Source organism: Lepidochelys kempii, chromosome 2 (assembly GCF_965140265.1).
Source record: "Lepidochelys kempii isolate rLepKem1 chromosome 2, rLepKem1.hap2, whole genome shotgun sequence".
Lineage (NCBI taxonomy): Eukaryota > Metazoa > Chordata > Testudines > Cheloniidae > Lepidochelys > Lepidochelys kempii.
The window spans coordinates 255524574-255549380 of NC_133257.1; the positions used below are offsets into that span (position 1 = coordinate 255524574).

Sequence of the window (24807 nt, forward strand, 5' to 3'; positions counted from 1 at the left end):
CTTTGGACACTGCTTTTGCCCATTCTACCACATCTGGATGTCAACAACAACGGACCAATGGGTGTTAGAGATTGTAAGATTGGGATATACCATTCCCTTTACCTCCTGACCACCTACCCTCTCACCCTCCCTGTCCCTCTTCAGGGACCCTTCTCACACGCACCTGTTACGACAAGTAGTCGATCATCTTCTACAACTAGGTGCCGTGGAATAAGTACCTTCAGAGTACACAGGGAAGGGGTTCTACTCCCACTACTTCTTGACCCAGAACAAGAAGTGGGGATGGAGACCTGTTTTGGATCTCAGGAAAGTCAAGTTCATACACAGTCAGAAGTTCAAAATGGTGACACTGGGCACGATACTTCCAGCGCTGCAAAAGGGGGACTGGTTTTCAGGACTCAACCTTCAAGATGCTTATTTTCATATTACTATATACCCCATTCACAGGAAATTCCTGCATTTCACAGTAGGACATGATCACTTCCAGTACACAGTACTACCTTTTGGCCTATCCACTGCACCAAGAGTTTTCTTCAAAACCCTGGTGATAGTAGTGGCACATCTACACAAACAGGAATAATGATTTTCCCTTACCTGAATGATTGCCTTCTCAAAGGCCCAACTCAACAAGAAGCACTGGACTCAGTCCAGACAACAATCACACAATTCAGGGATCTAGGGCTACAGATAAATGAATGAAAATCCACTCTAATCCCTGTTCAACAACTAGACTTCACTGGGGCACATCTCAATGCCATAGAAACCAAGGCATCCCTGCCCCTGAACAGATTCACAATTCTGACCAACCTTATCTCACAGGTAAGAGTCAGCCCCCAAATACTGGCTCGTCCTGTCCTGTAACTGCTAGGACACATGACAGCCACAACAATCATGGTATGACACACAAGACTACATATGTGCTGCCTACAGGGCTGGCTGAGCTCGGTATACATACCCAGCAAGCACAGCTTGCACAAACGACTTACAGTACCACCCCATGTTCTGAGCTCTTTACATTGGTGGACAAGACCAGACAATGTATGCAGGGGCATACCGTTCCAACAGGAACCCCCATCAATAATAATCATGACAGATGCTTCGCTGATAGGCTGGGGTGCCCTTATGCACCTGCACACAGTTCAAGGCAAATGGTCTCTTTCGGAGACTCAGTTACACATCAATCTACTAGAACTATGTGCTATCCACAATGCCTGCAGACATTCCTACCACACATAATGAATGAATCCATTCGCATTATGACCGACAACATTGCCTGCGTGTTTTACATCAATCAACACGGGGGCACTCGATCTCACTTACTGTGCACTGAAGTCATGTAACCATGGAACTGGTGCATACACCACAACATAAACATTTCGGCCTTCTACCTTGCTGGCTATCAGAAAGTGATGGCGGACACGCTAAATGGGTACTTCTCTCAAGACCACACGTGGGAAATGAATGGGAGAGTCTTGCTCTCCATTTTCTGCCGGTGGTGATACACAAGATACGAACAGACAATGCCAAGGTTATCTTCATAGTCCTGACATGGCCCAGACAAGCATGGTACCCTTACTTGATGTGCATGGTGATATGTGCCCCTCTAACTCTCCCTCGTCATCTGGACCTGCTGTCTCAGAACAACAGTCACACTCTTCACCCGAACCCAGAGAAACTCCACCTGCAAGCGTGGCTCGTACATGGTTCCATCATGGCAAACTAGCCTGCTTGGAACAAGTTAAACATGTTACTAAACAGCAGAAAAGTGATCATGCATAACACTTACCTTCAAAAATGGAAGTGATTCTCCTCCTGGTGTTAAGAAAAACACATGACAGCTTCAACAGCACCATTAACATTAGTGTTGGAATACCTACTGGAGCAGAATCGATCAGGTTTAGCAATGAGCTCGATCAAAGTCCATCTTGTGGCCATTACTGCATTCCATCATGAGATTGACGGGAACTTGATCTTTGGCCACCCAATTACTAAACGCTTCCTCACGGGTCTCCAGAACATTTACTCAGAAGTTTGCCAACATGGGACCTCAATCTCGTGTTGAAATGCCTCACCAGATTGCTATTTGAACCCTGTTCCCTGCTGCTTTTATCCATGAAAGTGTCCTTTCATAGAATATAAGGGTTGGAAGGGACCTCAGGAGGTCATCTAGTCCAACCCCTTGCTCAAAGCAGGACCATTCCCCAATTAAATCATCCCAGTGAGGGCTTTGTCAAGCCTGATCTTAAAAACTTCTAAGGAAGGAGATTCCACCATCTCCCTAGGTAATGCATTCCAGTGTTTCACCACCCTCCTAGTGAAAAAGTTTTTCCTAATATCCAACCTAAACCTCCCCCACTGCAACTTGAGACCATTACTCCTCGTTCTGTCATCTGCTACCACTGAGAACAGTCTAGATCCATCCTCTTTGGAACCCCCTTTCAGGTAGTTGAAAGCAGGTATCAAATCCCCCCTCATTCTTCTCTTCCGTAGACTAAACAATCCCAGTTCCCTCAGCCTCTTCTCATAAGTCATGTGTTCCAGTCCCCTAATAATTTTTGTTGCCCTCCGCTGGACTCTCCAATTTTTCCACATCCTTCTTGTAGTGTGAGGCCCAAAAGTGGACACAGTACTCCAGATGAGACCTCACCAATGTCGAATAGAGGGGAACGATCACGTCCCTTGATCTGCTGGCAATGTCCCTACTTATACATCCCAAAATGCCATTGGCCTTCTTGACAACAAGGGCACACTGTTGACTCATATCCAGCTTCTCGTTCACTGTAACCCCTACGTCCTTTTCTGCAGAACTGCTGCCGAGCCATTCGATCCCTAGTCTGTAGTGGTGCATGGGATTCTTCCGTCCTAAGTGCAGGACTCTGAACTCGTCCTTGTTGAACCTCATCAGATTTCTTTTGGCCCAATCCTCTAATTTATCTAGGGCCCTCTGTATTCTATCCCTACCCTCCAGTGTATCTACCTCTCCTCCCAGTTTAGTGTCATCTGCAAACTTGCTGAGGGTGCAATCCACACCATCCTTCAGATCATTAAGGAAGATATTGAACAAAACCGGCCGGAGGACTGAGCCTTGGGGCACTCCACTTGATACTAGCTGCCAACTAGACATGGAGCCATTGATCACTACCCGTTGAGCCCGACACTCTAGACAACTTTCTATCCACCTTATAGTCCATTCATCCAGCACATACTTCTTTAACTTGCTGGCAAGAATACTGTGGGAGACCGTGTCAAAAGCTTTGCTAAAGTCAAGGAACAATACGTCCACTGCTTTCCTCTCATCCACACAGCCAGTTATCTCGTCATAGAAGGCAATTAGATTAGTCAGGCATGACTTGCCCTTGGTGAATCCATGCTGACTGTTCCTGATCACTTTCCCGTTCTCTAAGTGCTTCAGAATTGATTCCTTGAGGACCTGCTCCATGATTTTTCTAGGGACTGAGGTGAGGATGACTGGCCTGTAGTTCCCAGGATCCTCCTTCTTCCTTTTTTTAAAGATGGGCACTACATTAGCCTTTTTCTAGTCGTCCGGGACTTCCCCCGATCGCCATGAGTTTTCAAAGATAAGGGCCAATGGCTCTGCAATCACATCCGCCAACTCCTTTAGCACTCTCGGATGCAGCGCATCCGGCCCCATGGACTTGTGCTCGTCCAGCTTTTCTAAATAGTCCCGAACCACTTCTTTCTCCACAGAGGGCTGGTCACCACCTCCCCATGCTGTGCTGCTCAGTGCAGTAGTCTGGGAGCTGACCTTGTTCGTGAAGACAGAGGCAAAAAAAGCATTGAGTACATTAGCTTTTTCCACATCCTCTGTCACTAGGTTGCCTCCCTCATTCAGTAAGGGGCCCACACTTTCCTTGACTTTCTTCTTGTTGCTAACATACCTGAAGAAACCCTTCTTGTTACTCTTAACATTTCTTGCTAGCTGCAACTCCAGGTGTGATTTGGCCTTCCTGATTTCACTCCTGCATGCCCGAGCAATATTTTTATACTCTTCCCTGGTCATTTGTCCAATCTTCCACTTCTTGTAAGCTTCTTTTTTGTGTTTAAGATCAGCAAGGATTTCACTGTGAAGCCAAGCTGGTCGCCTGCCATATTTACTATTTTTTCTACACTTTGGGATGGTTTGTCCCTGTAACCTCAATAAGGATTCTTTAAAATACAGCCAGCTCTCCTGGACTCCTTTCCCTCTCATATTATTCTCCCAGGGGATCCTGCCCATCAGTTCACTGAGGGAGTCAAAGTCTGCTTTTCTGAAGTCCAGGGTCCGTATTCTGCTGCTCTCCTTTCTTCCCTGTGTCAGGATCCTGAACTTGACCATCTCATGGTCACTGCCTCCCAGGTTCCCATCCACTTTAGCTTCCCCTACTAATTCTTCCCAGTTTGTGAGCAGCAGGTCAAGAAGAGCTCTGCCCCTAGGTGGTTCCTCCAGCACTTGCACCAGGAAATTGTCCCCTACCCTTTCCAAAAACTTCCTGGATTGTCTGTGCACCACTGTATTGCTCTCCCAGCAGATGTCAGGGTGATTGAAGTCTCCCATGAGAATCAGGGCCTGCGATCTAGTAACTTCCGTGAGTTGCTGGAAGAAAGCCTCGTCCACCTCATCCCCCTGGTCCGGTGGTCTATAGCAGACTCCCACCACGACATCGCCCTCGTTGATATTAGAGATTTGTAGGGTAGCCACTTGGGCCTCTGTCCACACATTCCCTGAGCACTATGCAATCATTCAAGACTCCAGAGCTGACACCATAGTTGGCCTAACCGTACTTACCTCTGTGACTCACATGAACCCAAAGACCCTCCTGCCTTCTGAGGAGCACTGCTCTGCTGTCACCTGAAGTAGAGCATGCACAGGGACAGCACTCGAAGAAAAAGAGGTTACTCACCTTGTGCAGTAACTGAGGTTCTTTGAGATGTGTGTCCCTGTGGGTGCTCCACTACCCATCCTCCTCCTCTCTACTTTGAAGTTTGCTGCTAGGACTCTATGGTAGAGAATGAACTGGAGGGCTTGGATTATACTCGCACTAGATGCGGCACCAATGGCACCGCAAGACGCCTACTGTGCACGCATGACCCACACGGACATTGCGACCATAAATCTCCGATTGACAGTGCCAGGACACACCAGCACCTGAAGTGGAGCACCCACATGGACACATGTCTCGAAGAACCTCAGTTACTGCACAAAGTGAGTAACCTTCTCTTCCTGGCCTACTCAGACAGCCTTCAGCATGCAAATTCATTCCCAGCTAAATACATGAGCGCCCTGACCAGTCATTCTTTAATTACATACAGGGCAATGCCTGCATATTCTTAGTCCCAGCCTTGTCTCCCAGAAATTTGAGTCTTGTACTGTCCAGCAATCTGTTGAATAATGCAAGCTCGCAGAAAGTCCATCATTTCATCAAAGGAAAATGATAATGAACCAGCCTTGTTATCCAAAATGGTTTTTCCAACACACAGTAATCAAAACACATTGATTAAGATAAAGCAAAAAATAAGTTTACTAGCTACAGAAAGATAGAATTTAAATGATTACAAGTGATGATGCATAAAAGTCAGGATTGGTTACAAAAGAAAATAAAAACATAAAACACAAGCTAGTACCTAACTTAACAAGCCAAGTGAACTTAAAAGCAGTTTTTGTCTCACCATACGCTGCGGTAAATTTCACAGGGTGGGTCTCCTTTCAGCCGGGGACCCCTCCCCGCAGTTCAGTTCTTTGGGTCATTCATGACATGAGCAGGGATGAAGGAGGAGAGAGATGAAGTGGAGGCCACTGTCTCTCATTCTTATACCACTCCCCCCACTTTGAGGATTATCCCCGGCTGGGTGGAGGTAAAGGTTGAACTGTCATTGAGAGGAAATGTAGATTTCTTGTCTACACCTTCCCATTACTGGAGAATGACTGCTTAAGTAAGTGATAGCTCTTTAACACCTGGCTGGGTGTTAGTCTGTTCTTTGTTCTGAAAAACTGGTTTGGGCCTGCTTTTTTTAAACTGAGCATGTTACAGCAAGGATACATAATAGAATCTTCTAACTTCACATACGGTGCTGATAACACATACTTTACCAGGACAATAATGTTCTGCAGATTATAAGTTTTCAAATGATACTTCACAAAGCATACTTTGTACAAAATTTATCATAGTCTTGTAAAAGTGGTGAACGTAATAGTATAGACCATCACTCATGCTTTATCCAGACTAAACATCTCTCCATCTGATGGCATGGAGAGTCTCTGGTTAATGTCAGCAGGTAGGGAGCATTCAGCAGAGACCCAGAGAATCCGTTTGGAAAATAAAAAACCCTCAACTAGAAAATCATATATGGTGGAAGTGTTTTTCCTTAGGAGTGAGGGCAAGACAACGTGACACTCTTCAATCATCCATTCCAATTCTGGACTCTCTGGTTTATCTTTCAGCTTCATTATAATTTACTTGCAGTGATTTTGGCCTGTCATTTGCCTGTTCACGTCTCTTCCATAAGAATCTATTGCAGATGTTTCCACCAGTAAGAAAGATACTAGCTTCATGGGATTTGAACCTAATCCTTACCTCTCTAATGGAACCTCCATTTGAGCCTCTGTCCTCTTGTTCCCTTCATCATTTATCTATTAAAGCTATATTTTTGGTGGCTGTTCTTCTGCATAAAGAGTAAGTGAATTTCATGCACATATATCATCTTCCATCCCCCATGGTTTACATGCAGACATAGTGACTGAGCCCTCACCCTACATTTATTCCAATAGTGGTTTCAGACTTTCATGCTAATTGATATATTCAGTTTAGTGATGTCTTGGAAAATTACAGATAATCTTCCAGTGAATCTAAACTTCATACATTGGATGTTAAGAGGAGGGTGTTGTATTATAGCACCATTCAGAAGATCTCTTAGACTATTCATCACATGTGGCAGTACATCTAGAGGTAGACCAACCTGATCTCTGCTCAAAGACTTTCAAATGGATTGTGGACAGTATTAGAATATCGCATGATATTAAAAAAATACTATTTCTAGTTCATGTTATTGTTCATTCCATGAGAGCCTAGGCTACATTGGTGGCATGTTTCAGTAGAAAACTAATTGTGGAGCTCTCTAGAGCAGTCACATGGTTCTCAATGAATATATTTACCAGTCATCATTCTCTGGTGTCAGCATCAGGAGCTGATGCACAAGTCGGGAAAGCAGTTCTGGAATTTTTATTCAGATGAGTTCCCAGCTCCCACCACTTGGAACCAAATTGTTAGCTAAATACAATGACCGAGATCCTCACAGACACAGACTCGAAGGCAAAAACCACAATTACTTACCTTATAGTAACTCATTCTTTGAGATGTGCATGTGGATCCCATGACTCCCCATTCTCCCCGCAACTCCCTCCATCCCTGCTCCTCAGAGAATCTTAATCTGTATTCTGGGGGGTGAAGGAGCTGAATGGTAGGGTCTATCCTTTATACCAGGGGTGGGCAAACTTTTTGGCCTGAGGGTCACATCGGGGTTTCGAAACTGTATGGAAGGCCGGGTAGGGAAGGCTGTGTCTCTCCGGACAGCCTGCCCCTCACCTCCTATTCACCCCCTCCCACTTTCCACCCCCTGACTGCCCCCCTCAGAACTCCCATCCCATCCAATCCCCCCTGCTCTTTGTCCCCTGACCTCCCCCTCCCAGGACCCCCTGACCCTAACTGCCCCCCCAGGACCTCACCCTCTATCCAACCCCCCGTTCCCTGACCCCTATCCGACCGCCTGACAGGCAAGTTGAGGCTGCAGGGGAGGGGCCGGGGGCTAGCCTCCCTGGCCGGGAGTTCACAGGCCAAGCAGGATGGTTCCACTGGCCGGATGTGGCTGCGGGCCGTAGTTTGCCCACCTCTGCTTTATACCCTGGGGAGGGAGTCCAAGGGTGTGAAAGACGCATATGTGATCCATAGTGGACAGAACTGATAAAACTGCCAAACTCCTGTGCAGAGGGTACATATGCACCATGAGTGAGATCCACATACACAGTACATCTCAAAGAACAATGGTTACTGTAAGGTAAATAACCGGTTTTTACAAGGGAGTAATCTCTCTTTACCACAGTGAATGAAAATCAGTGAAAAGGATTAGTTTTTGTTTCCTATTTTTGTAGACAAAAGGACAAATTTAAACTCTTCTGTGTATGACATTACTTAGTACTTAGTGAATTTTCTCTAATGTACCCCAGAGGAGATAATGTACTTGAGGCCAATTTCATAAGCAGTTTGTTGGTGTTGTGGGATAAATGTAGAAGAATTTACAACTGGCATTAGAAACACTACCCATCATGCACTGATTTCAGGATTAAAGGGTTTGCCAAGAGTGCCAAGGTTATGGGCTATATTCTGTCTGTCATGAGCTTTTAGAAGTGATGTGTATGTGATTGAAGAACAGTTGTGAGTGCAAGCATCAGGGTGAAGACAAGGATAATGAACTATAAATCTGTTTTTTTTTTTTTTAAAAAAACAGACTCCAATCTTGTGTTGTATACTACATAAGGTGTGTGTTAATTTAATTTATTCCTGTGATACAGGTTCCAGACTTTCCAAAGGAGGTGGAGATACGAGCACTGATCGAAGGACAGTTCATGGCCAAGAGGATTCATGCTGAAAAGCTGGGATATAAAATCAGTAAGTGTGATCTGAAAAAAAAACAAAAACAGCAGAGGCAATGGAACCTAAGATCAAGCACTAACAAGAGTGGTTCTGACTGTAACGCAGATGGTAAGGTTGTTATCTTGCCTGACAGGTACTGAAACTGTTGTGAGTTTTGACTTAGGCTCTTGTTAAATGCCATTCTTGACTATGCAAAAAGGAGCCTGATTCTAGCAGATGCTGATTTAATTGGGGATGATGAAAGTCTCTCAGAATCAGGCTGTAGATTATTTCTTGAGGTATCCTGGCTAATTCAATGTATTAGGCTTCACTAATAACTTTTAAACTAGAATTTTTGTTAAATGAGAGGAAGGATGGTCTTGTGGTTAAGACACTAGACTTGAGATTAATACATCTTTGTTCAGTTCCTGGCTTTGTCATAGGAATTTCTGTGTGACTTTGAGCAAGTTACTTAATCTGTCTGTGCCTCAGTTCCCCATCTGCAAAGTGGAGATAATGATAGTTCCTTTCTTTCACCCTTTGTCTGTCTTGTCTATTTCAACTGTAAACTCTTTGGGGCAGGAAAATTCTCTTACTTTGTTTGTACAGCATTTAGCACAATGAAGCACCAATCTTGGTAAGTATTGTAATGTAAATAATAAATGGTAAATTTTAGGAAAAGGTAACCACATTAAAAAATCATGGGCTTAAGTTTTTGCCTGTTGTTCTCCGTCATGTTTATCTTGGAGACACATGCCTCTTTCAAGAGTACTCTATTAATTTAAAACTAAATAATTAAAATCCATCCCTCACAGTTATCCCTTTGTATCAGTACAATTGAGAACAGACTGGCTCAGGATGGCCTGTATTTTTGCTTAGCAGGGTACAGTTAAAGATTTATATAAAAACAAAGGCCACATAGGAGACAGGTGAAAAAGCTAGTGGTAGATCCACTTTTAAATGGGGGATATTGAGTGGGTGATGGGGAGGCATGTCTGATGCCACCAGCTTCAATATTAACATAATAGACTGTCTCCATAAATTAAAGTGTAAACATAAGTCACCATCACCCCTGTCAGGCAAAAATGGGCCTTTACCATTCTCTAACCGTCAATAGACTATGGGCTATCTTACGTATGTGGGGGAAATATGATGTACCAAGAACACCTGCCTCCAAGCCCTCCCCACCAGATCTGACATTCATATCTAAGAACTTTTCACAAGAACATCTCAGCTGATATCTTCCATTGTTGTATTCGATGTAGTTGTAGCCCTGTTGATCCCAGGATATTACATAGACAAGGTGGGTGAGATAATATCTTTTATTGGACCAACTTCTGTTGGTCGTCTTGTCTGTCTCTCATCAACAGAAGTTGGTCCAATAAAATATATTACCTCACTCACCTTGTCTCAGCTGATATCAGCTGTTATGAATTTAGATCTGTATCACCCTTGCCATTGAACCTTGGATTGCAATCACAGTCCTCCTGCTGAGGCAGACTGGATTGGACCTGGTCAGACCCTACAAATACTACTCTTCAATTAACTAGAGGGGTAGCTGCTGAGCTACAGAAAGCATCCCTGTCTTCCAGGGTGCCCTTTGGCAACACTGAATTGAAAGGCTGGATCTGGAAATAAAACCTGGGTCTCCTGCACTGCAGTACTGCTCGTCCATTAGTCTGGCCTTTTTTTTGATGATTTAACATCCCATGACTTCTGTTTTAAAGCAATACTTTAGCTTATTACAACATAACTCCCCCGCTCCCTCCAGCTGAATATACCCCAACATACATGTTAAACTCTATTGTTATCAATTGTGTTGTGGCAGAACCTATATGCCTCAGTCAGGGATCAGGACTCCATTGTACTTGGCACCGTGTCAGTGTTGTCAACCCAAACATTCCAAAATTATAAGTCAGGTCCCCAAAAGTCATCAGATTGGCTTAGAAATAATAAGATTTTTTTTTAAAAGACTATATTTTGGGATCTTTTTCTTTGCCTTCTGGTTTACCTTTAGGGTCCACTTGGGTCATGTTTTCAAGCTGTTCTCTACAGCCATGAGGACTCATACCTTTTTCTAAAAATGAAAGCTGAGATTTTTATGTTAGCATGTGACAATAGGAACTGGGGCTTCAAGAAAAACATCAAATATCACGAGACTCATGAAAAAAATCACAAGATTTGACAATACTGCTTTGTAAACACAAAAAAAAAGATGCTGTGTCGTGGAGACAACACACCTGCTTATTGGTGGCAACATTAAAATACATTGTATTTTAAATGTCCATTTATACCTCATTCCTGAGATGACTATAATATCTGAGTGTGACACTGTCCCTTAAATTGTATCTTCCCAACAGATGCTATGGAACATTTTGATTCTTGTTTTGTTGCATCAAGATAAACTTTCAGCTATGTAATTACTAAAAGATGAGTTTAAAAAGAACTGCTGGCCCTTATTGCTAATTTTATGCATTTCCTGCTTTTTTCCTCAATGCTGTTATTTATTTAAATGTGATGCTCTATTTCGGTAGTGATGGCACTGTCTCAACTTTTTTTTTTTTTTTGGTAAAACAGTTCTGAAATGGGAAAAAATACAGTGTGTTTTAGGGTACTGATATGATCATAGTACTATAAATATGTTTAGTTCCCCTGCACACAAGATACTCCTTCTCTTGTTTGTTTTGGTAGCTGTCAGTTTTTATTTTTAGTGATTCTTGATGAGATGTTTAAAAGTCTGTTTATCTTTTGGAAGAAGTATATAACTATAGTCACTTGTGTTCATTAAATATAGCACATTTAGGCCTTGTATACATGGCGGATTTGCCCAGATTCCAGGAATTGAGTTGATTTACATCCACTACTGTAGTTGTATCAGTGCAAACTGCAGCTTTCCTTAATCGACACTTTTGCACAGGTGCAGCTACAATGGTAATTCCTGCCAATTCCTGGAATTGGGAAAAATTCCTCAATTTAAACAAGGCCTTAGTAGGAGATGGGGTAGACATGATCTAGTACAATTTACACCTCTATATGGTGTTTTGAAATTTATAGGAACCAATTCTTGGTGGTACAAATGAACCAGAAAACTGGTTTAGCTGGCTACCTGATAATTTCTCCATCCAGCCCCAGAATATGGGAGTCACAAAGGGTATGTAAAACCATTTTTGTACCCCGATCTTCCCTGCCCCTCAGATCCTGTGCCAAGTGCAGCTTGGTTGGACCCAAGAATCTGGGTTGTAATCTTAAATGCAATGGAAGATGGATAAGCCAGAAAGCCTCAGAGTTTGAAGGGAACTTGTTTAAGGATATTTCCTGTCTGCTAGAGTGCCTGGATGAGTAACAAACAATATAAACATTGGATAATCTACTGTAACTTAATGTCATTTTATGAATTAATTTGTCAACTTTATAGAAAAACTAAAAATCGCTTTTATTTATAGAAACTGGTTCTGTAGTAGAAAAAACATAGTGACACAGCGAAATCATAGTTTGTTTATTTAGTTGTGTTTCCAGTTGCAGCTATCGAAAACTCTAGGTGCATTTCATACTTAAAAAAAATCTTTGGCAAAAGTCTAATTGCAAAAATCTTAAAACAACCCTGTACTTGCCATGTGTATATGTTCATGTGTGCACATATACACATTCCTGAAAACAATTTGCTTATTTACCAGGAGAGGGCGGTAGATTCCATCTCATGATTTTATTTATTTATTTATTTATTTTACTGAAACCAAGATATATATTTTTTGTGTCTCAACCCTGTTTTTAAAACTGGCAAAGTCACCAGATGGTACTTGTGAGAAAAGTTAGACCTTGTATAAATCATGATTTAAAGGCTTTAATGTGTTTGTCATTGTGTTGCAGTTGTTCCAATCTTTCTCAATCAGATTTCAAGGGAAATGATTGAGCAACACCCTATATCCTGTTATGATTATTTACTTGATGGGTAGGTAGAGTGTTGCCAACCCGGAACAAACAAATGAAGCTTGCTCTGCTCCTGTTCTTTATATCGTCTGATTCAGTGATCTGCAGAGATAAGGTGAAGGCTTTGTGTTCCCTTTTTCTCTGGGTTTTGAATGTACTATAAACATCTTCTGTTTTGTCACTTCTCTATTTTTATGGCCATCCCCTCTGAAATTTAATTTCTGCTCAACAATTAAGAATTCAGAGATCAGATCCTAGACCTGTCTAATGTATAGATTGGGGACCTGTTGTGATAAAGCCCTGCACCTCTTATATGTCCTCTGAAACCAAAACCATGACACCTTTATAGTGAAAATTATGGTGTAAGTAGCCTCCTGACACACATAATCCCAGCTGCTTAGAAGCTTATCCTGTTCCCATGGAAGTCAATTATAAAACTTACATTAATGTCAATAGAAGCAGGATAAGACCTTTACTTTGGCTGGGGATCTTACATGTTAGGGAACCCCAATCAGGGTTTTTATCCTGGTTTGGGGGAATCCAGTGTTAATGACAGTGTCACTAGCCCCAAAATAAGTAATTGAGGGAGTGAACCGTATGCTTGCCTTCAGCTGAGTCAAGTATATTTTGGACATTGAAGGAAAACTGTACATGGGACAGGGAGGGTGGGGGAGTTACTGTGATGTTGACAGACCCAATCAGTATAATAACTTCTGTGTATTCAAAAGTACCCATCAGTGACTATATAATGCTGTAGCTTTCTGACATTGTGCTAGTGTGATTATTAGTTTAGGTTTTTAGGAGTCTGATTCTCACCATCTAACTGTCATCCAAAGGGTAATGGAGATGGATATAATGTTCTGAGCTTTATAGGCTAAAACATTTACGTTAAAACCCTTTGTCTGTATTTATTACATATTACATTGTCCCCTACATGTGGAAATCCATTGCTTATGTTACCCTACTAACTGTGTGGACAGTACACATGCATGCTTAAATATTAATGGCTGTAGTACCAGGCATGCCCACCTTTTTGCTCTCTTGCTAAGAATACGGTAGGTTTTGTTTTCTAAAGTGCCATGTGTTAATAGTATTTCAAGTGTGTGAAAGTGCATCTCTTCTGATTGAGTTAAGAGGTTAGCCACATCTTTTTAAAAACTGCAATCCCAAGATACTAGTTATAAAAAATGAGAGAGTGCCAGTCTAGGCCCTTCCTAGGGTTTAACCTTGTCATTGTTGTCGCAGCAATGAGATTGAGATCCTATATTTAAAAAGAAACCAAAGCATAGATCAGTGTGAGAGCAAACTCCAGTGTATCTAGTGGAATTTCCCTCCTTCCTTCAGATACTATTTTACTCTCTCCTTGGTTTTTCTTGGTGTAAAATTGCTGAAAAAATGCTAAGCAAACCAAATGGATCCATCTTCCCTCCCAGCAGCTAGCTGGGAAATGGAGGGAAAAGATATTATATTGGAGTCAGAGAGGTTCACAAAATATTCCTGGTGGAGATTTGACATTTAGGCATATCATTGTTTGTGTTACGATGCTATGTCATTAAGTCCCAACAGTGTGACATTATGGTGCAGACATTATGATGCAATGTCAGTCCATTTGATGATGGGGTAACTCCCTGGCTTTGCAAAGCTAGAGACCACTAGTCCTAGGGGCATTCATCTCACAATTTCCCCCTCAGCCCATAAAACAGAATATCTTGCTAATGGTTCAGTGTGAATTATTGGTAAAACTTTCAATGGCTTCTGTGTTTGCCTATAGTCACCGTCACTTGTCTTGCTTATAGTAACCAGTATCTAACTTCCTACTTGATAAATTATTACAAGCTTTTGGGAAACCTTAATTCCTAAAGGTACTGTATTGAAAGCTTATTCTATCAACTTCTTTACATTCATTGCTCAAGAATCTGGCTACTTGAGCTGTAATTACGTTACACCTTCCTTCCTAGTTGAAAAAAGGAACCTTTGAAGGAGCCATGGTGTAGCTGCATACAGATTAAATTGACATTTTTGCCCTGAAGGATTTAAATTTCTCAAAGAAAAATCAATACTAAAATGTTGTGTTGGCTGATTGCTGGTTTCTAGCTGTTGCTCAGAGTTCTGATGTTGTTTCAGCAGCATGAGTGCGGGCGGCTCCTCTGTTTGAAGCCCATTGCTTCATGAAGCATATGAAAACAGCTTAAAATAATGTAGTGCTCTTGACAGCAACCAAGGCCTCTATTTAACCACCACATGGGCAGGGCAAGCTTCCTACAATGCCCCTTACCAATACACCTCAACCTTTCTCTGTGGGGAGAGGATTGTTAGCTCTAGAGGTGAGAGAGGTTAGTTTTACCTTCATATTAATTAAAGCCATGATCAAAGTCAATGTCAGAACTCCAGAGGGTCCCAAATCCTTATAGATGAAACTGTTTAAAAGGGTCCCAGTTGTGATTTGGGGACCAGCTTTTCAGCATACCTCATCTTATATCACACAAACCAGCAAACATCTATCAGATAGCAATGACTTCCAGTCATGATTGACCAGAGCTTGGATTTGAACCAGTGACCTGGAGGTTAAAGGTTTGTTAGCCGAGCCATCTAGTCCACACAAAGAGCTGCTTTTTCATCTGGCAGAGGGAAGTAACAGAATCAGTTTAATATTTTTTAGGCACTTACAGATAAAATGCCTCCAAAGGAAGTGACCTAATGTGTTATAAGGAAGCAGCCTACGTGCACTAGAATTTTTTACATGCATTGTCCTTCTTGGAATTTTGTTGTTGTTCTCTTGTTATCATCATAAAGGAAACACAGCTAAGACAGAAAATCTGAACACTTAAAGAGATTGGAAATTGCATTATCTGCCTTTCTTTTGAAAATTGATAAGATGCTGTCATTGTCCGAACAATGGCTTTAATGTTTAGTCCGCAAGTATTTAAATGTGATTCTTGTGCCCAGATGATTTTTTATTCTTTTTCGGTGGAGATACTATTCACATAGCCACCTAAAAAATGATCAGGCTATCTCTGTACTAGGTCTACTAGGAAGCTGCATAGAATCATAGAAATTAAAAATGTTAAAAATGTATTAGGTCATCCAGTGAGGGACTATTTCCTCTAGTATAGTTTCTAGTGCTTTTTCCAGTCAAGTTTTAACTGACTCTGGTGATGTGGCTCCTATTCCTTGTTTTGCGAAGCTATTTCACAGCATAAAATATTTCACTCTTAGGAAGCTTTCCCGATATCCCTGTATTTTCTTGTCTTTGGTTTAAATCCATTATTTCTAGTTAAACCTCTCCATATCACTGTAAATTCCTCCCCTTTTTAGTGCTTGTAGCATTATCAAAATACTACAGTTATTATTGTTGTTACTTGGCTAAGCTGTACGTATTTACTACTTTAAACTTTCCTCCTATGTCCCTCCATTTTTCTATTTTGGTTATTCACATATGAACGAAGAGATTGGACTCCAGTCAGCTCCCCCAGAGATTCTCCTGTTGTTCCAATTGTCACAAACAGGTCGGAGTTAATTCTCCATTTACTTGTCTTAGGTGTCCTGGCTTTTCTTATACACTTGTCATTATATGTCACTTTTCATTTATAGATCTCAAAGTGCTTTACAACTGCATCAGCCCAGGTTTGGCCCAATAGAATGTCTTTCTAGAATGACAGGGAATCATACCCCTCCCTCCATATGCTGTATTTCCTTATGTATACACTGGAATTTAGATGAATTTGTGGTTTTGTTCCCTGAGATTGGGATGTGGTTTATGGAATCATAGAAATGTGGGGCTAGAAGGGACCTTGAGAGGTCATCTAGTCCAGCCCCCTGTGCTGATGTAGAACCAAGTAAACCTAGACCATCCTTGAGAGGCCTTAGTTTAGCCTGTTCTTAAAAACCTCTAATGATGGGGATTACACAGCCTTTCCTGAGAACCTGTTCTAATACTTAACTGTTACACTTAGAAAGCTTTTCCTAATATCTAACCTAAATCTCCCTTGCTGTAGATTAAGCTCATTACTACTTGTCCTACTTTCAGTGGACATGGAGAACAACTGATCACCGTCCTCTTTGTAACAGCCCTTAACATATATGAAGACTATTATCACGTATCCCCCTGCCCCAGTCTTTTTTCTCAAGGCTAACTTTGCCCAGTTTTTTTAAAACCTTTCTTTGTAGATCAAGTTTTCTAAGCCTTTTATTGTTTTTGTCACTTTCCTGTGGACTCCATCCAATTTGTCCATATCTGTCTTAAAGTGTGTTGTCCAGAACTGGACACAGTACTGCAGCTGAGGCCTCACCAATGCCATGTATAATAGAACAATTACCTCCCATATCTTACATTCGATACTCATGTAAATACACCACAGAATGCGTGATGGGTTCGGTCACAGAGACCCCCCTTGGGACTGCCACCTGAGGTACTGAGACTACCTCTGAGCCTGTTTCCCCTGGCAGCTTGGGACTTCAGTACCCTGTCTTGTTGAGCCAGACACACTAGCCTGCTACAAACGCAGACCCAGGCCTGAACCACGTCCCCCACAAGCTGCAGACTTTACTGAAAACAGCTTAAGAAGTGCTCCTGTCTCTAGTACCCAGACACCCAGTTCCCAATGGGATCCAAACCCCAAATAAATCCGTTTTACTCTGTATAAAGCTTATACAGGGTAAACTCATACATTTTCTGCCCTCGATAACACTGAGAGAGAGAGAGATGCACAGCTGTTTGCTCCCCCAGGAATTACTTACTTACTCTGGGTCAATTAATAAGCAAAAAGTGCTTTTATCAAGTATAAAAAGTAGGATTTAAGTGGTTCCAGGTAATGACAGACAAAGTAAATTACCAAGCAAAATAAAACAAAAACACACAAGTCTAAGCCTAATACAGTAGGAAACTAAATGCAGATAAATCTCACCCTCAGATGTTCCAATAAGCTTCTTTCACAGACTAGACTCCTTCCTAGTCTGGGTCCAGCAATCACTCACACCCCCATAGTTACTGTTCTTTGTTCCAGTTTCTTTCAGGCATCTCTTTGGGGTGGAGAGGCTATATTTTGAGCCAGCTGAAGACAAAATGGAAGGGTTTCCTGGGCCTTTTATATTCTCTCGTGGGCAGAAACCCGTGTGTTCTCCTGTGCAAAATCACAGCAAGATGGAGTCTGTAGCCACATGGACAAGTCACATGTCTATCGATGATTCAGCTTTTTGCAGGCCGATGCCATTGTTTACATGTTAGTTTAAACATTCCCAGGAAAGCTCAGATGTGGATTGGCATCTCCCAAAGTCCATTGTCAGTGAAGTGTTTCTTGATTGGGCACTCACTTAGAAGAGTCCTTTCTCAAGAAGCTGACAAAATGCTTCACTGAGGCTACTTGGAATCAAAGAGGTACATAGCCAATATTCATAACTTCAAATACAAAAATGATACACATACAGACAGCATAATTATAACCAGCAAACTTCAACCTTTCCATAGACACCCCACTTGGCCTCTTCTGTACAAGATCTGGTTCAGCCATAGGACCCTGGTTGCAACAATGATCTATACAGTGGTTCTCAAACTATTGTACTGGTGACCCTTTTCACACAGCAAGCCTCTGAGTGCAACCCCCCTTATAAATTAAAAACACTTGTTTATATATTTAACACCATTATAAATGCTGGAGGCAAAGCGGGGTTTGGAGTGGAGGCTGACTGCTTGCGACCCCCTATGTAATAACCTTGCAACCCCCTTAGGGGTCCCGACCTCCAGTTTGAGAACCCCTGATCTATATGGTCACAGTTCCTGACAGTAACGTCACAGAGTTATATTAGCCATTTCCACAACTGCATCACACTGTTGATTCATATTTAACTTGTGCTCCACTAAAACCCCCAAATCTTTTTCAGCAGTACCCCTGCCTAGCCAGTTATTCCTCATTTCCTAGTTGTGCATTTAATTTTTATTTTCTAAGTGTAAGTATGTTGCATTTATGTAATGGGGTCCACTCATGGGAGGTGGCATCTCCTTGTGGCTCCTTTGGGGATCAGCTGTCACCAGGTCTCGTGCCCTCTTCTGTCCTCTTGCTCTCTGGGACTCAGTACACTCCATCCTCGTGTCTTGGCCCTTCAGCCAGGTCACCACAGTCCTTCCCTTACAGGGGTACTAAAGTCCCATTGGATGACTGTCCTAGGCAGTCTTCTGCTCCATTGACTGGTCTGTGCCACCTCCCCAATGGCTGGTAGGGGTACCTGGGTCCACTGACTACTCTGGGTTCCAGCCCAGGGACCCAAAAGGAAGTGGAAAAGAATAGATCATTCTAGGAAACTTAGGAGCCCCTACTGAACTTCATACATCTGGTACTGTCCAAGCAGTTAGTGCATCCATATAAAAAATTTGGCATACATGTAAAAAACATTGTGCTTAGTAAAATCATTTCAAGAAATTTTGAAGGCTGCAATTAAATTGAAGAAGAGAAGTGTGTGTGTGTGTGCGCGCGTGCACGCATGCACATACACACACACACACACAAGATTTCTATTTTTTTTATAGTTGATAGTGTGTCAGGGATAAATCAGTTTTTAGAGGATACATATGGTGCAAATAAACTGATAAATGTATTTGTCAATCTTTAGCTGATGTGACAGGGTCGGGCCAGATGGCTACAGGAGAGTAATAGAAGGCAGAAATATTAGCCCCAGGTTAAGTAGGTCCCTTTTCCCTGGGTAAGGTAACAGGGGAACAATCTGGAACCTTCTGGAGACAATTAAGACAGACAGGCTGATGAGAACACCTGCAGGCAATCAAGAAGCTGCTAGAATCAATTAAGGCAGGCTAATCAGGGCACCTGGGTTTAAAAAGGAGCTCACTTCAGTTTGTGGTGCACGTGTAAAGAGCTGGGAGCAAGAGGTTCTAGGAGCTAAGAGTGAGAAAGTATACTGTTGGAGGACTGAGGAGTACAAGCATTATCAGACACCAGGAGGAAGGTCCTACGGTGAGGATAAAGAAGGTGTTGGGAGGAGGCCATGGGGAAGTAGCCCAGGGAGTTGTAGCTGTCGCGCAGCTGTTCCAGGAGGCACTCTAGACAGCTGCATTCCACAGGACTCTGGGCTGGAACCCAGAGTAGAGGGCGGGCCCGGGTTCCCCCCAAATCCTCCCAACTCCTGGTCAGACACAGGAGGAGTTTACCTGCACTGTGGGTTCACAAAAACGGCCAAACTAAGGGCTGTCGTGAAGCTCCAAGATGAGCAAATCCACCAATAAACACAAGACCCACCAAGGTAGAGGAGGAACTTTGTCACACTGAGTATGTCACTAAATCATGCTTTAGCTCTTCTTCCTGTTCCATCTTGATATATGCTTATCAACTGTGTTGGTTCCTGTAAAATGCAAACTGTATTTGGAAGGTGCCTTATTATGTTGGATCAGCTTCTAAATAGAGCCTATTTGCACAAATTAACTAGCTTTCCCACAAGATAAAACTATTGTGGCAGAGTTTCAACCTTGTTCCCTTGGGTCCCGTGCTGCCAGGTAGTTTATGCTACTCTCAGAGGCACACTGCAACCCTTGTAGCCCTTCTCTCTCTAGACTGATTAACTTTTGAACTGTGCTCTTGTGATGGGAGTTTTGACTGAGTTTGTGGGGACACGGGGTGTGGTGTGGAGCCTGCCCCCTAGTCCATCCGTGTGTCCCCCTTTGCCCCCACCCCCACCACCATCGCTGGACACTTACCATCTGCCTTCAGCTCCTGCCTCTGGGATTCAGCTGCTCACCTGGCTTGCCACACCCTTTCACCACCATTTGGGCCAGAAGCAGCAGCCAGCCCACACTGACTTTTTGTGCAGGCGCACGTGCCCCCCCACAGCTTTGCGCCTTGCTACCTGCCCCATTTGCCCCTTGCAGCCTTTTGCCCCTCCCCTTTTCTCCAGCCTCCCATACTAGCTTCAGTTTGTTTGCCTGCCCCGCCCTTTTCCCTCTGCAGCTTTTGTTTGTTTGCCCCGCCCCAGCCTCTGAAGCTAGCCCCTTGGTTCCCTGTCCTACTTCCAGCCTGGTTCTCCCCGCTTCCCATGCGGTTCCCCTGCCCTGATTAGTGCCTTGCTCAGTGTGCCCATGCCCCCTCCCATGGGCTTGTGCCCCTCCCCATTTTAGTTTGAACCCCTTTTAACTACACCCCCTATGCTGTTGTATTCCCTCCTCCCCTAGTGCAGCTGCAGCCCCTCATGCCCCATTACCACCTGAAGCCCATGTGAGCCCCGAGGTGACTGTCGCTTCGTGTGCCGGCGGGGAAAACCCCGGGGTGGTGGAAGGTGATCTCCCCTCCATTTATGAGGAGATCGAGGCCCTGGGTCTGACCCCAGTCACCCAGGGGGAGGACGACCTCACCCCCGCCCCCCTTTCCCCATCCCTCCCTCTAACCACTGCTTCTGCTCCAGCCCCCGAGGGTCCCCTGGGCTCCTCCATCAGCCCGGCTGCAGGTGGCACCCTGCTGACAGCCGCCGAGCCTACTGAGGCAACGGCTGGTGCCTTGCGGCCGGGACCCGAGTCCCATGGGGTATCCCTCGTAGGTGTGGGGCAACCGACCTCCTTCCTGGGCGGGGACCCCACTGCAGACTGTCTACCTCCTGATGCCATTGCTTCCACGCCAGCCATGGAGCCAGAGCCCGGCCTCATTGGGGGTCCCCTTCCCACTCCTAAGATCCCTGAGCCCAACCGAGAGGGGCCACCTCCCAATGGCCCAGCTACTGGGGCCCAGGATCCTGCCTCTGTTCCTCTCCCCGACTTTGCTCCTGACCCCTGCCCCTATTCCTGATCCTTACCCGGCCCCTGCTCTTGATCCTTGTCCTGCCCCTAATGCCAACCCCGTCCTTATCCCTTCCACCTCTCGTGATGCCATTGCTGCCCCTGGGGCTGTCACCTCCTCGTTCCCAGAGGATAGCCCCCAGGGAGCGGCCTCTGTGTTTCCCTGTCCTGACCCACCAGGGGCTGCTATCTTCCCTCCGCCACCCGCAATTGAGCTGGGGTTTGAGGTGGGCCGCGTGGCGCTGGCCCATCGGGCGCCACGTCGGGGATTTGCCCCTTGCCTGCCTGTCTTGGTAGGCCACGGGGCTGTGTCAGAGGCCCCTCCTGAGAATAGCTGGGGCCAGTGACCCTGGCCCCCCATACGCTGCAAGAAGAGCTGCGGGAGTTCCTTGAAGATGTCTGTGGCTCCCATAATAAGGTGAAGCTCTCTCTCCAGCGATGGGGGGACTTCCATCAAATCCTCCGAGCCACGAGGGCCCTCACTGGGGAGGGTAAAAGGACCGAGAAGCAGGCCGCCACGGCCTACCAGCAGGTCCACCTCTTCTGTGACTCCTTACTCACCTACGGGGTAGGTCACGGTTTGTTGCGTGGCCCGACGGGGACCGCGAGTGACCCTGCTGGCGAGGATCCACCCCAGCCGTCCTCATGGCACCTATCATCATCGCAACATTGAACACCCAGGGCCGTAGGATGGTTCTCCGCAGGTGCCAGGTGCTCTTCTTCCTTTTTGGGGGGGGTACTCTGTGGTTTTCCTGCAGGAGACCCATACGGATCCCGCTGCTGAAGACAGCTGGCGGCTGGAATGGGGGGACAGGGTCTACTTTAGCCATCTCACAGTTCGTATGGTTGGAGTGCCAACCCTGTTCTCCCCCGACCTACGGCCCGAGGTGCTGGGGGTCGCTGAGGTTGTGCCGGGTCACCTGCTGCACCTCCGGGTCCTCATGGAGAGGTTCGTGATCAATCTCATCAATGTCTATGCCCCGACATTGGGCCCAGAACAGCTGCGTTTCTATCAGCAGGCGTCCGCCTTCCTCGGTACCTTGGATCCTCACGAGTGCCTGGTCCTGGGCAGGGACTTTAATAACACGCTCCAGGAGCGGGATTGCTCGGAGACCGAGCAGTGCCTGGCTGCTGCAGACATCCTCCGGGAGATAGTTGAACATCACTCTCTCGTGGACGTCTGGTGCGACCACCATCTGGACGACATCTCGATGTTCACCTTTGTCCGGGTGGAGGTCCATTGGTCGCACCACTCCCGGTTGGACCGCATCTATATATCAAGGTTCCACCTTTCATGGGCCCACTCCTCCAGCATCCGGCTGTCCCCATTCTCTGATCATCATTTAGCCACCGTGATGACCTCTCTCTGTGCAGAGAGGCCAGGGCCGGCCTATTGGCATTTCAACAACAGCTTGTTGGAGGATGTGGGCTTTGTGGAGTCCTTCTGGGAGTTCTGGCTGGCCTGGTGAGGGCAGCAGTGTGCCTTTCCCTCGGAGCAGCAGTGTTGGGACCTGGGGAAATGGCGCACTCGGCTCTTCTGCCGTGACTACACCCGGGGCGCCAGCCGACGAAGGGATGCGGCGATAGAGCAGTTGGAATGGGAGGTCTTAGAGCTGGAGAGGTATCTGACTGCCAGACCCGAGGATCTATCCCTCTGCGGGGCATGCCGAGAGAAGCAGGAGGAGCTCCAGGACCTCGAGGGCAATCGGGCCCGGGGTGCCTTTGTTCGATCCCACATCCGCATCTGCCTCCTTCGGGAGATGGATCGCGGCTCCCGCTTCTTCTATGCCCTGGAGAAAAAGAGGGGGCCCAAGAAAAGAAGCATGTCACATGCCTCCTAGCAAAGGATGGCACCCCCCTCATGGATCCGGCAGAGATGTGTGGGAGGGCCAGGGCCTCCTACGCAGGCCCTTTTCCCCTGGATCTGACAAATTCTAACGCTTGCAGAGTGCTCTGGGACGACCTCCCTACGGTCAGCGTGGGCGACCGAGACCAGCTAGAACTGCCTCTCACTCTGGCTGAGTTCTCGGAAGCCCTGCACCGCATGCCCACCAATAAATCTCAGGGCATGGACGGGCTGACCATGGAGTTCTACCACGTGTTCTGGGATGTCCTCGGCCCAGACCTAGTCACCGTCTGGGCCAAGTCTTTGCAGGGCGGGGTCCTCCTCTTTTGTGCAGGCGAGCCGTGCTCGCCTTATTGCCAAAGAAGGGGGACCTCCGCGATTTACTAAATTGGCATCCCGTCTTGCTCCTTAGCACGGACTACGAAGTTGTAGTGAAAGCCATCTCACTGCAGCTAGGGTCCGTGCTGGTGGATGTGGTCCACCCAGACCAGACCTACGCTGTCGCAGGCCGCACCATCTTTGATAACCTGTATCTGGTCTGGGACCTCTTGGAGCTCGGATGTAGGGATGGTCTGTCGTTTGCCCTCCTGTCCTTGGATCAGGAGAAGGCATTTGACAGGGTGGACCATGGGTATCTCCTGAGCACTCTGTGAGTGTTTGGCTTCGGACCCCAGTTTGTGGGTTTTCTACAGGTGCTGTACACCTCTGCAGAGTGTCTGGTCAGGCTCAACTGGACCCTGACCAAACTGGTCAGCTTCGGGCGAGGAATACGGCGGGGTGCCCCCTCTCAGGCCAGCTGTACGCTCTGGCGATCGAGCCCTTCCTCTATCTCCTCTGTAGGAGGTTTATGGGGTTGGTGCTGCGAGAGCTGGAGCTGTGGCTGGTCTTGTCGACGTATGCTGACGATGTGCTCCTTGTGGTCCAGGACCCGGGTGACTTGGCATGGGTGGAGGCTTGCCAGACCATCTATTCGGCAGCCTCCTCTGCCCGGGTCAACTGGGTCAAGAGCTTTGGCCTGGTGGTAGGGGATGGGTGGCAGGCGATCTCCCTCACACCCACGCTTCAGGCCATCCAGTGGAGCGCGGGTCCGCTGCTCTATCTCAGGGTTTACCTTTCTGCCACACATCCGTCTCCGCCGGAGAACTGGCATGGTTTAGAGGGCAGGGTGATAGAGCAGCTCCGGAAATGGACAGGACTACTCTGGTGCCTCTCCCTTCGAGGGAGAGGACTGGTGCTTAATCAACTAGTCCTGTCCATGCTCTGGTACCGGCTCAACACCCTGGTCCCAGCCCCAGGTTTCCTGACCCACCTCCGGACATTGATTCTGGAGTTCTTCTGGTCAGGACTGCACTGGGTCTCTGCAGGGGTTCTCCATCTACCCCTGGAGGAGAGAGGACAGGGCCTGAAGTATCTACACACTCAGGTCCATGTCTTCCACCTCCAGGCCCTGCAGAGGCTCCTTTTTGGTGCAGGTAGTCCGGCGTGGAGTGTATTGGTGCACGCCTTCCTGCGCCGCTTCTGAGGGCTCCAATGTGACTGGCAGCTCCTTTATCTCCATCCGAGAGGTCTTCTGCGAGACATCTCTGGGCTGCTGGTCTTCTACCAGGATCTCCTCCAGACCTGGAAACTGTTCTCAGTGACCA

At 45.8% G+C, this 24807-nt stretch overlaps 2 protein-coding genes across 11 annotated transcripts in view; one reads left to right on the plus strand and one right to left on the minus strand.

Moving 5' to 3' along the window:
* The window catches only part of NUB1 (negative regulator of ubiquitin like proteins 1), a 374196-nt gene that overhangs the window by 116441 nt on the left and 232948 nt on the right, over window positions 1–24807 (minus strand). The gene's annotated exons all lie outside the window — the stretch shown is intronic.
* The window catches only part of XYLB (xylulokinase), a 142555-nt gene that overhangs the window by 47985 nt on the left and 69763 nt on the right, over window positions 1–24807 (plus strand). For all 9 annotated transcript variants that reach the window (XM_073334652.1, XM_073334651.1, XM_073334655.1 and 6 more), the window contains one exon: window positions 8564–8660. In XM_073334652.1, the coding sequence (XP_073190753.1) occupies window positions 8564–8660 (97 nt within the window). The remainder of the gene's footprint in view (window positions 1–8563; window positions 8661–24807) is intronic.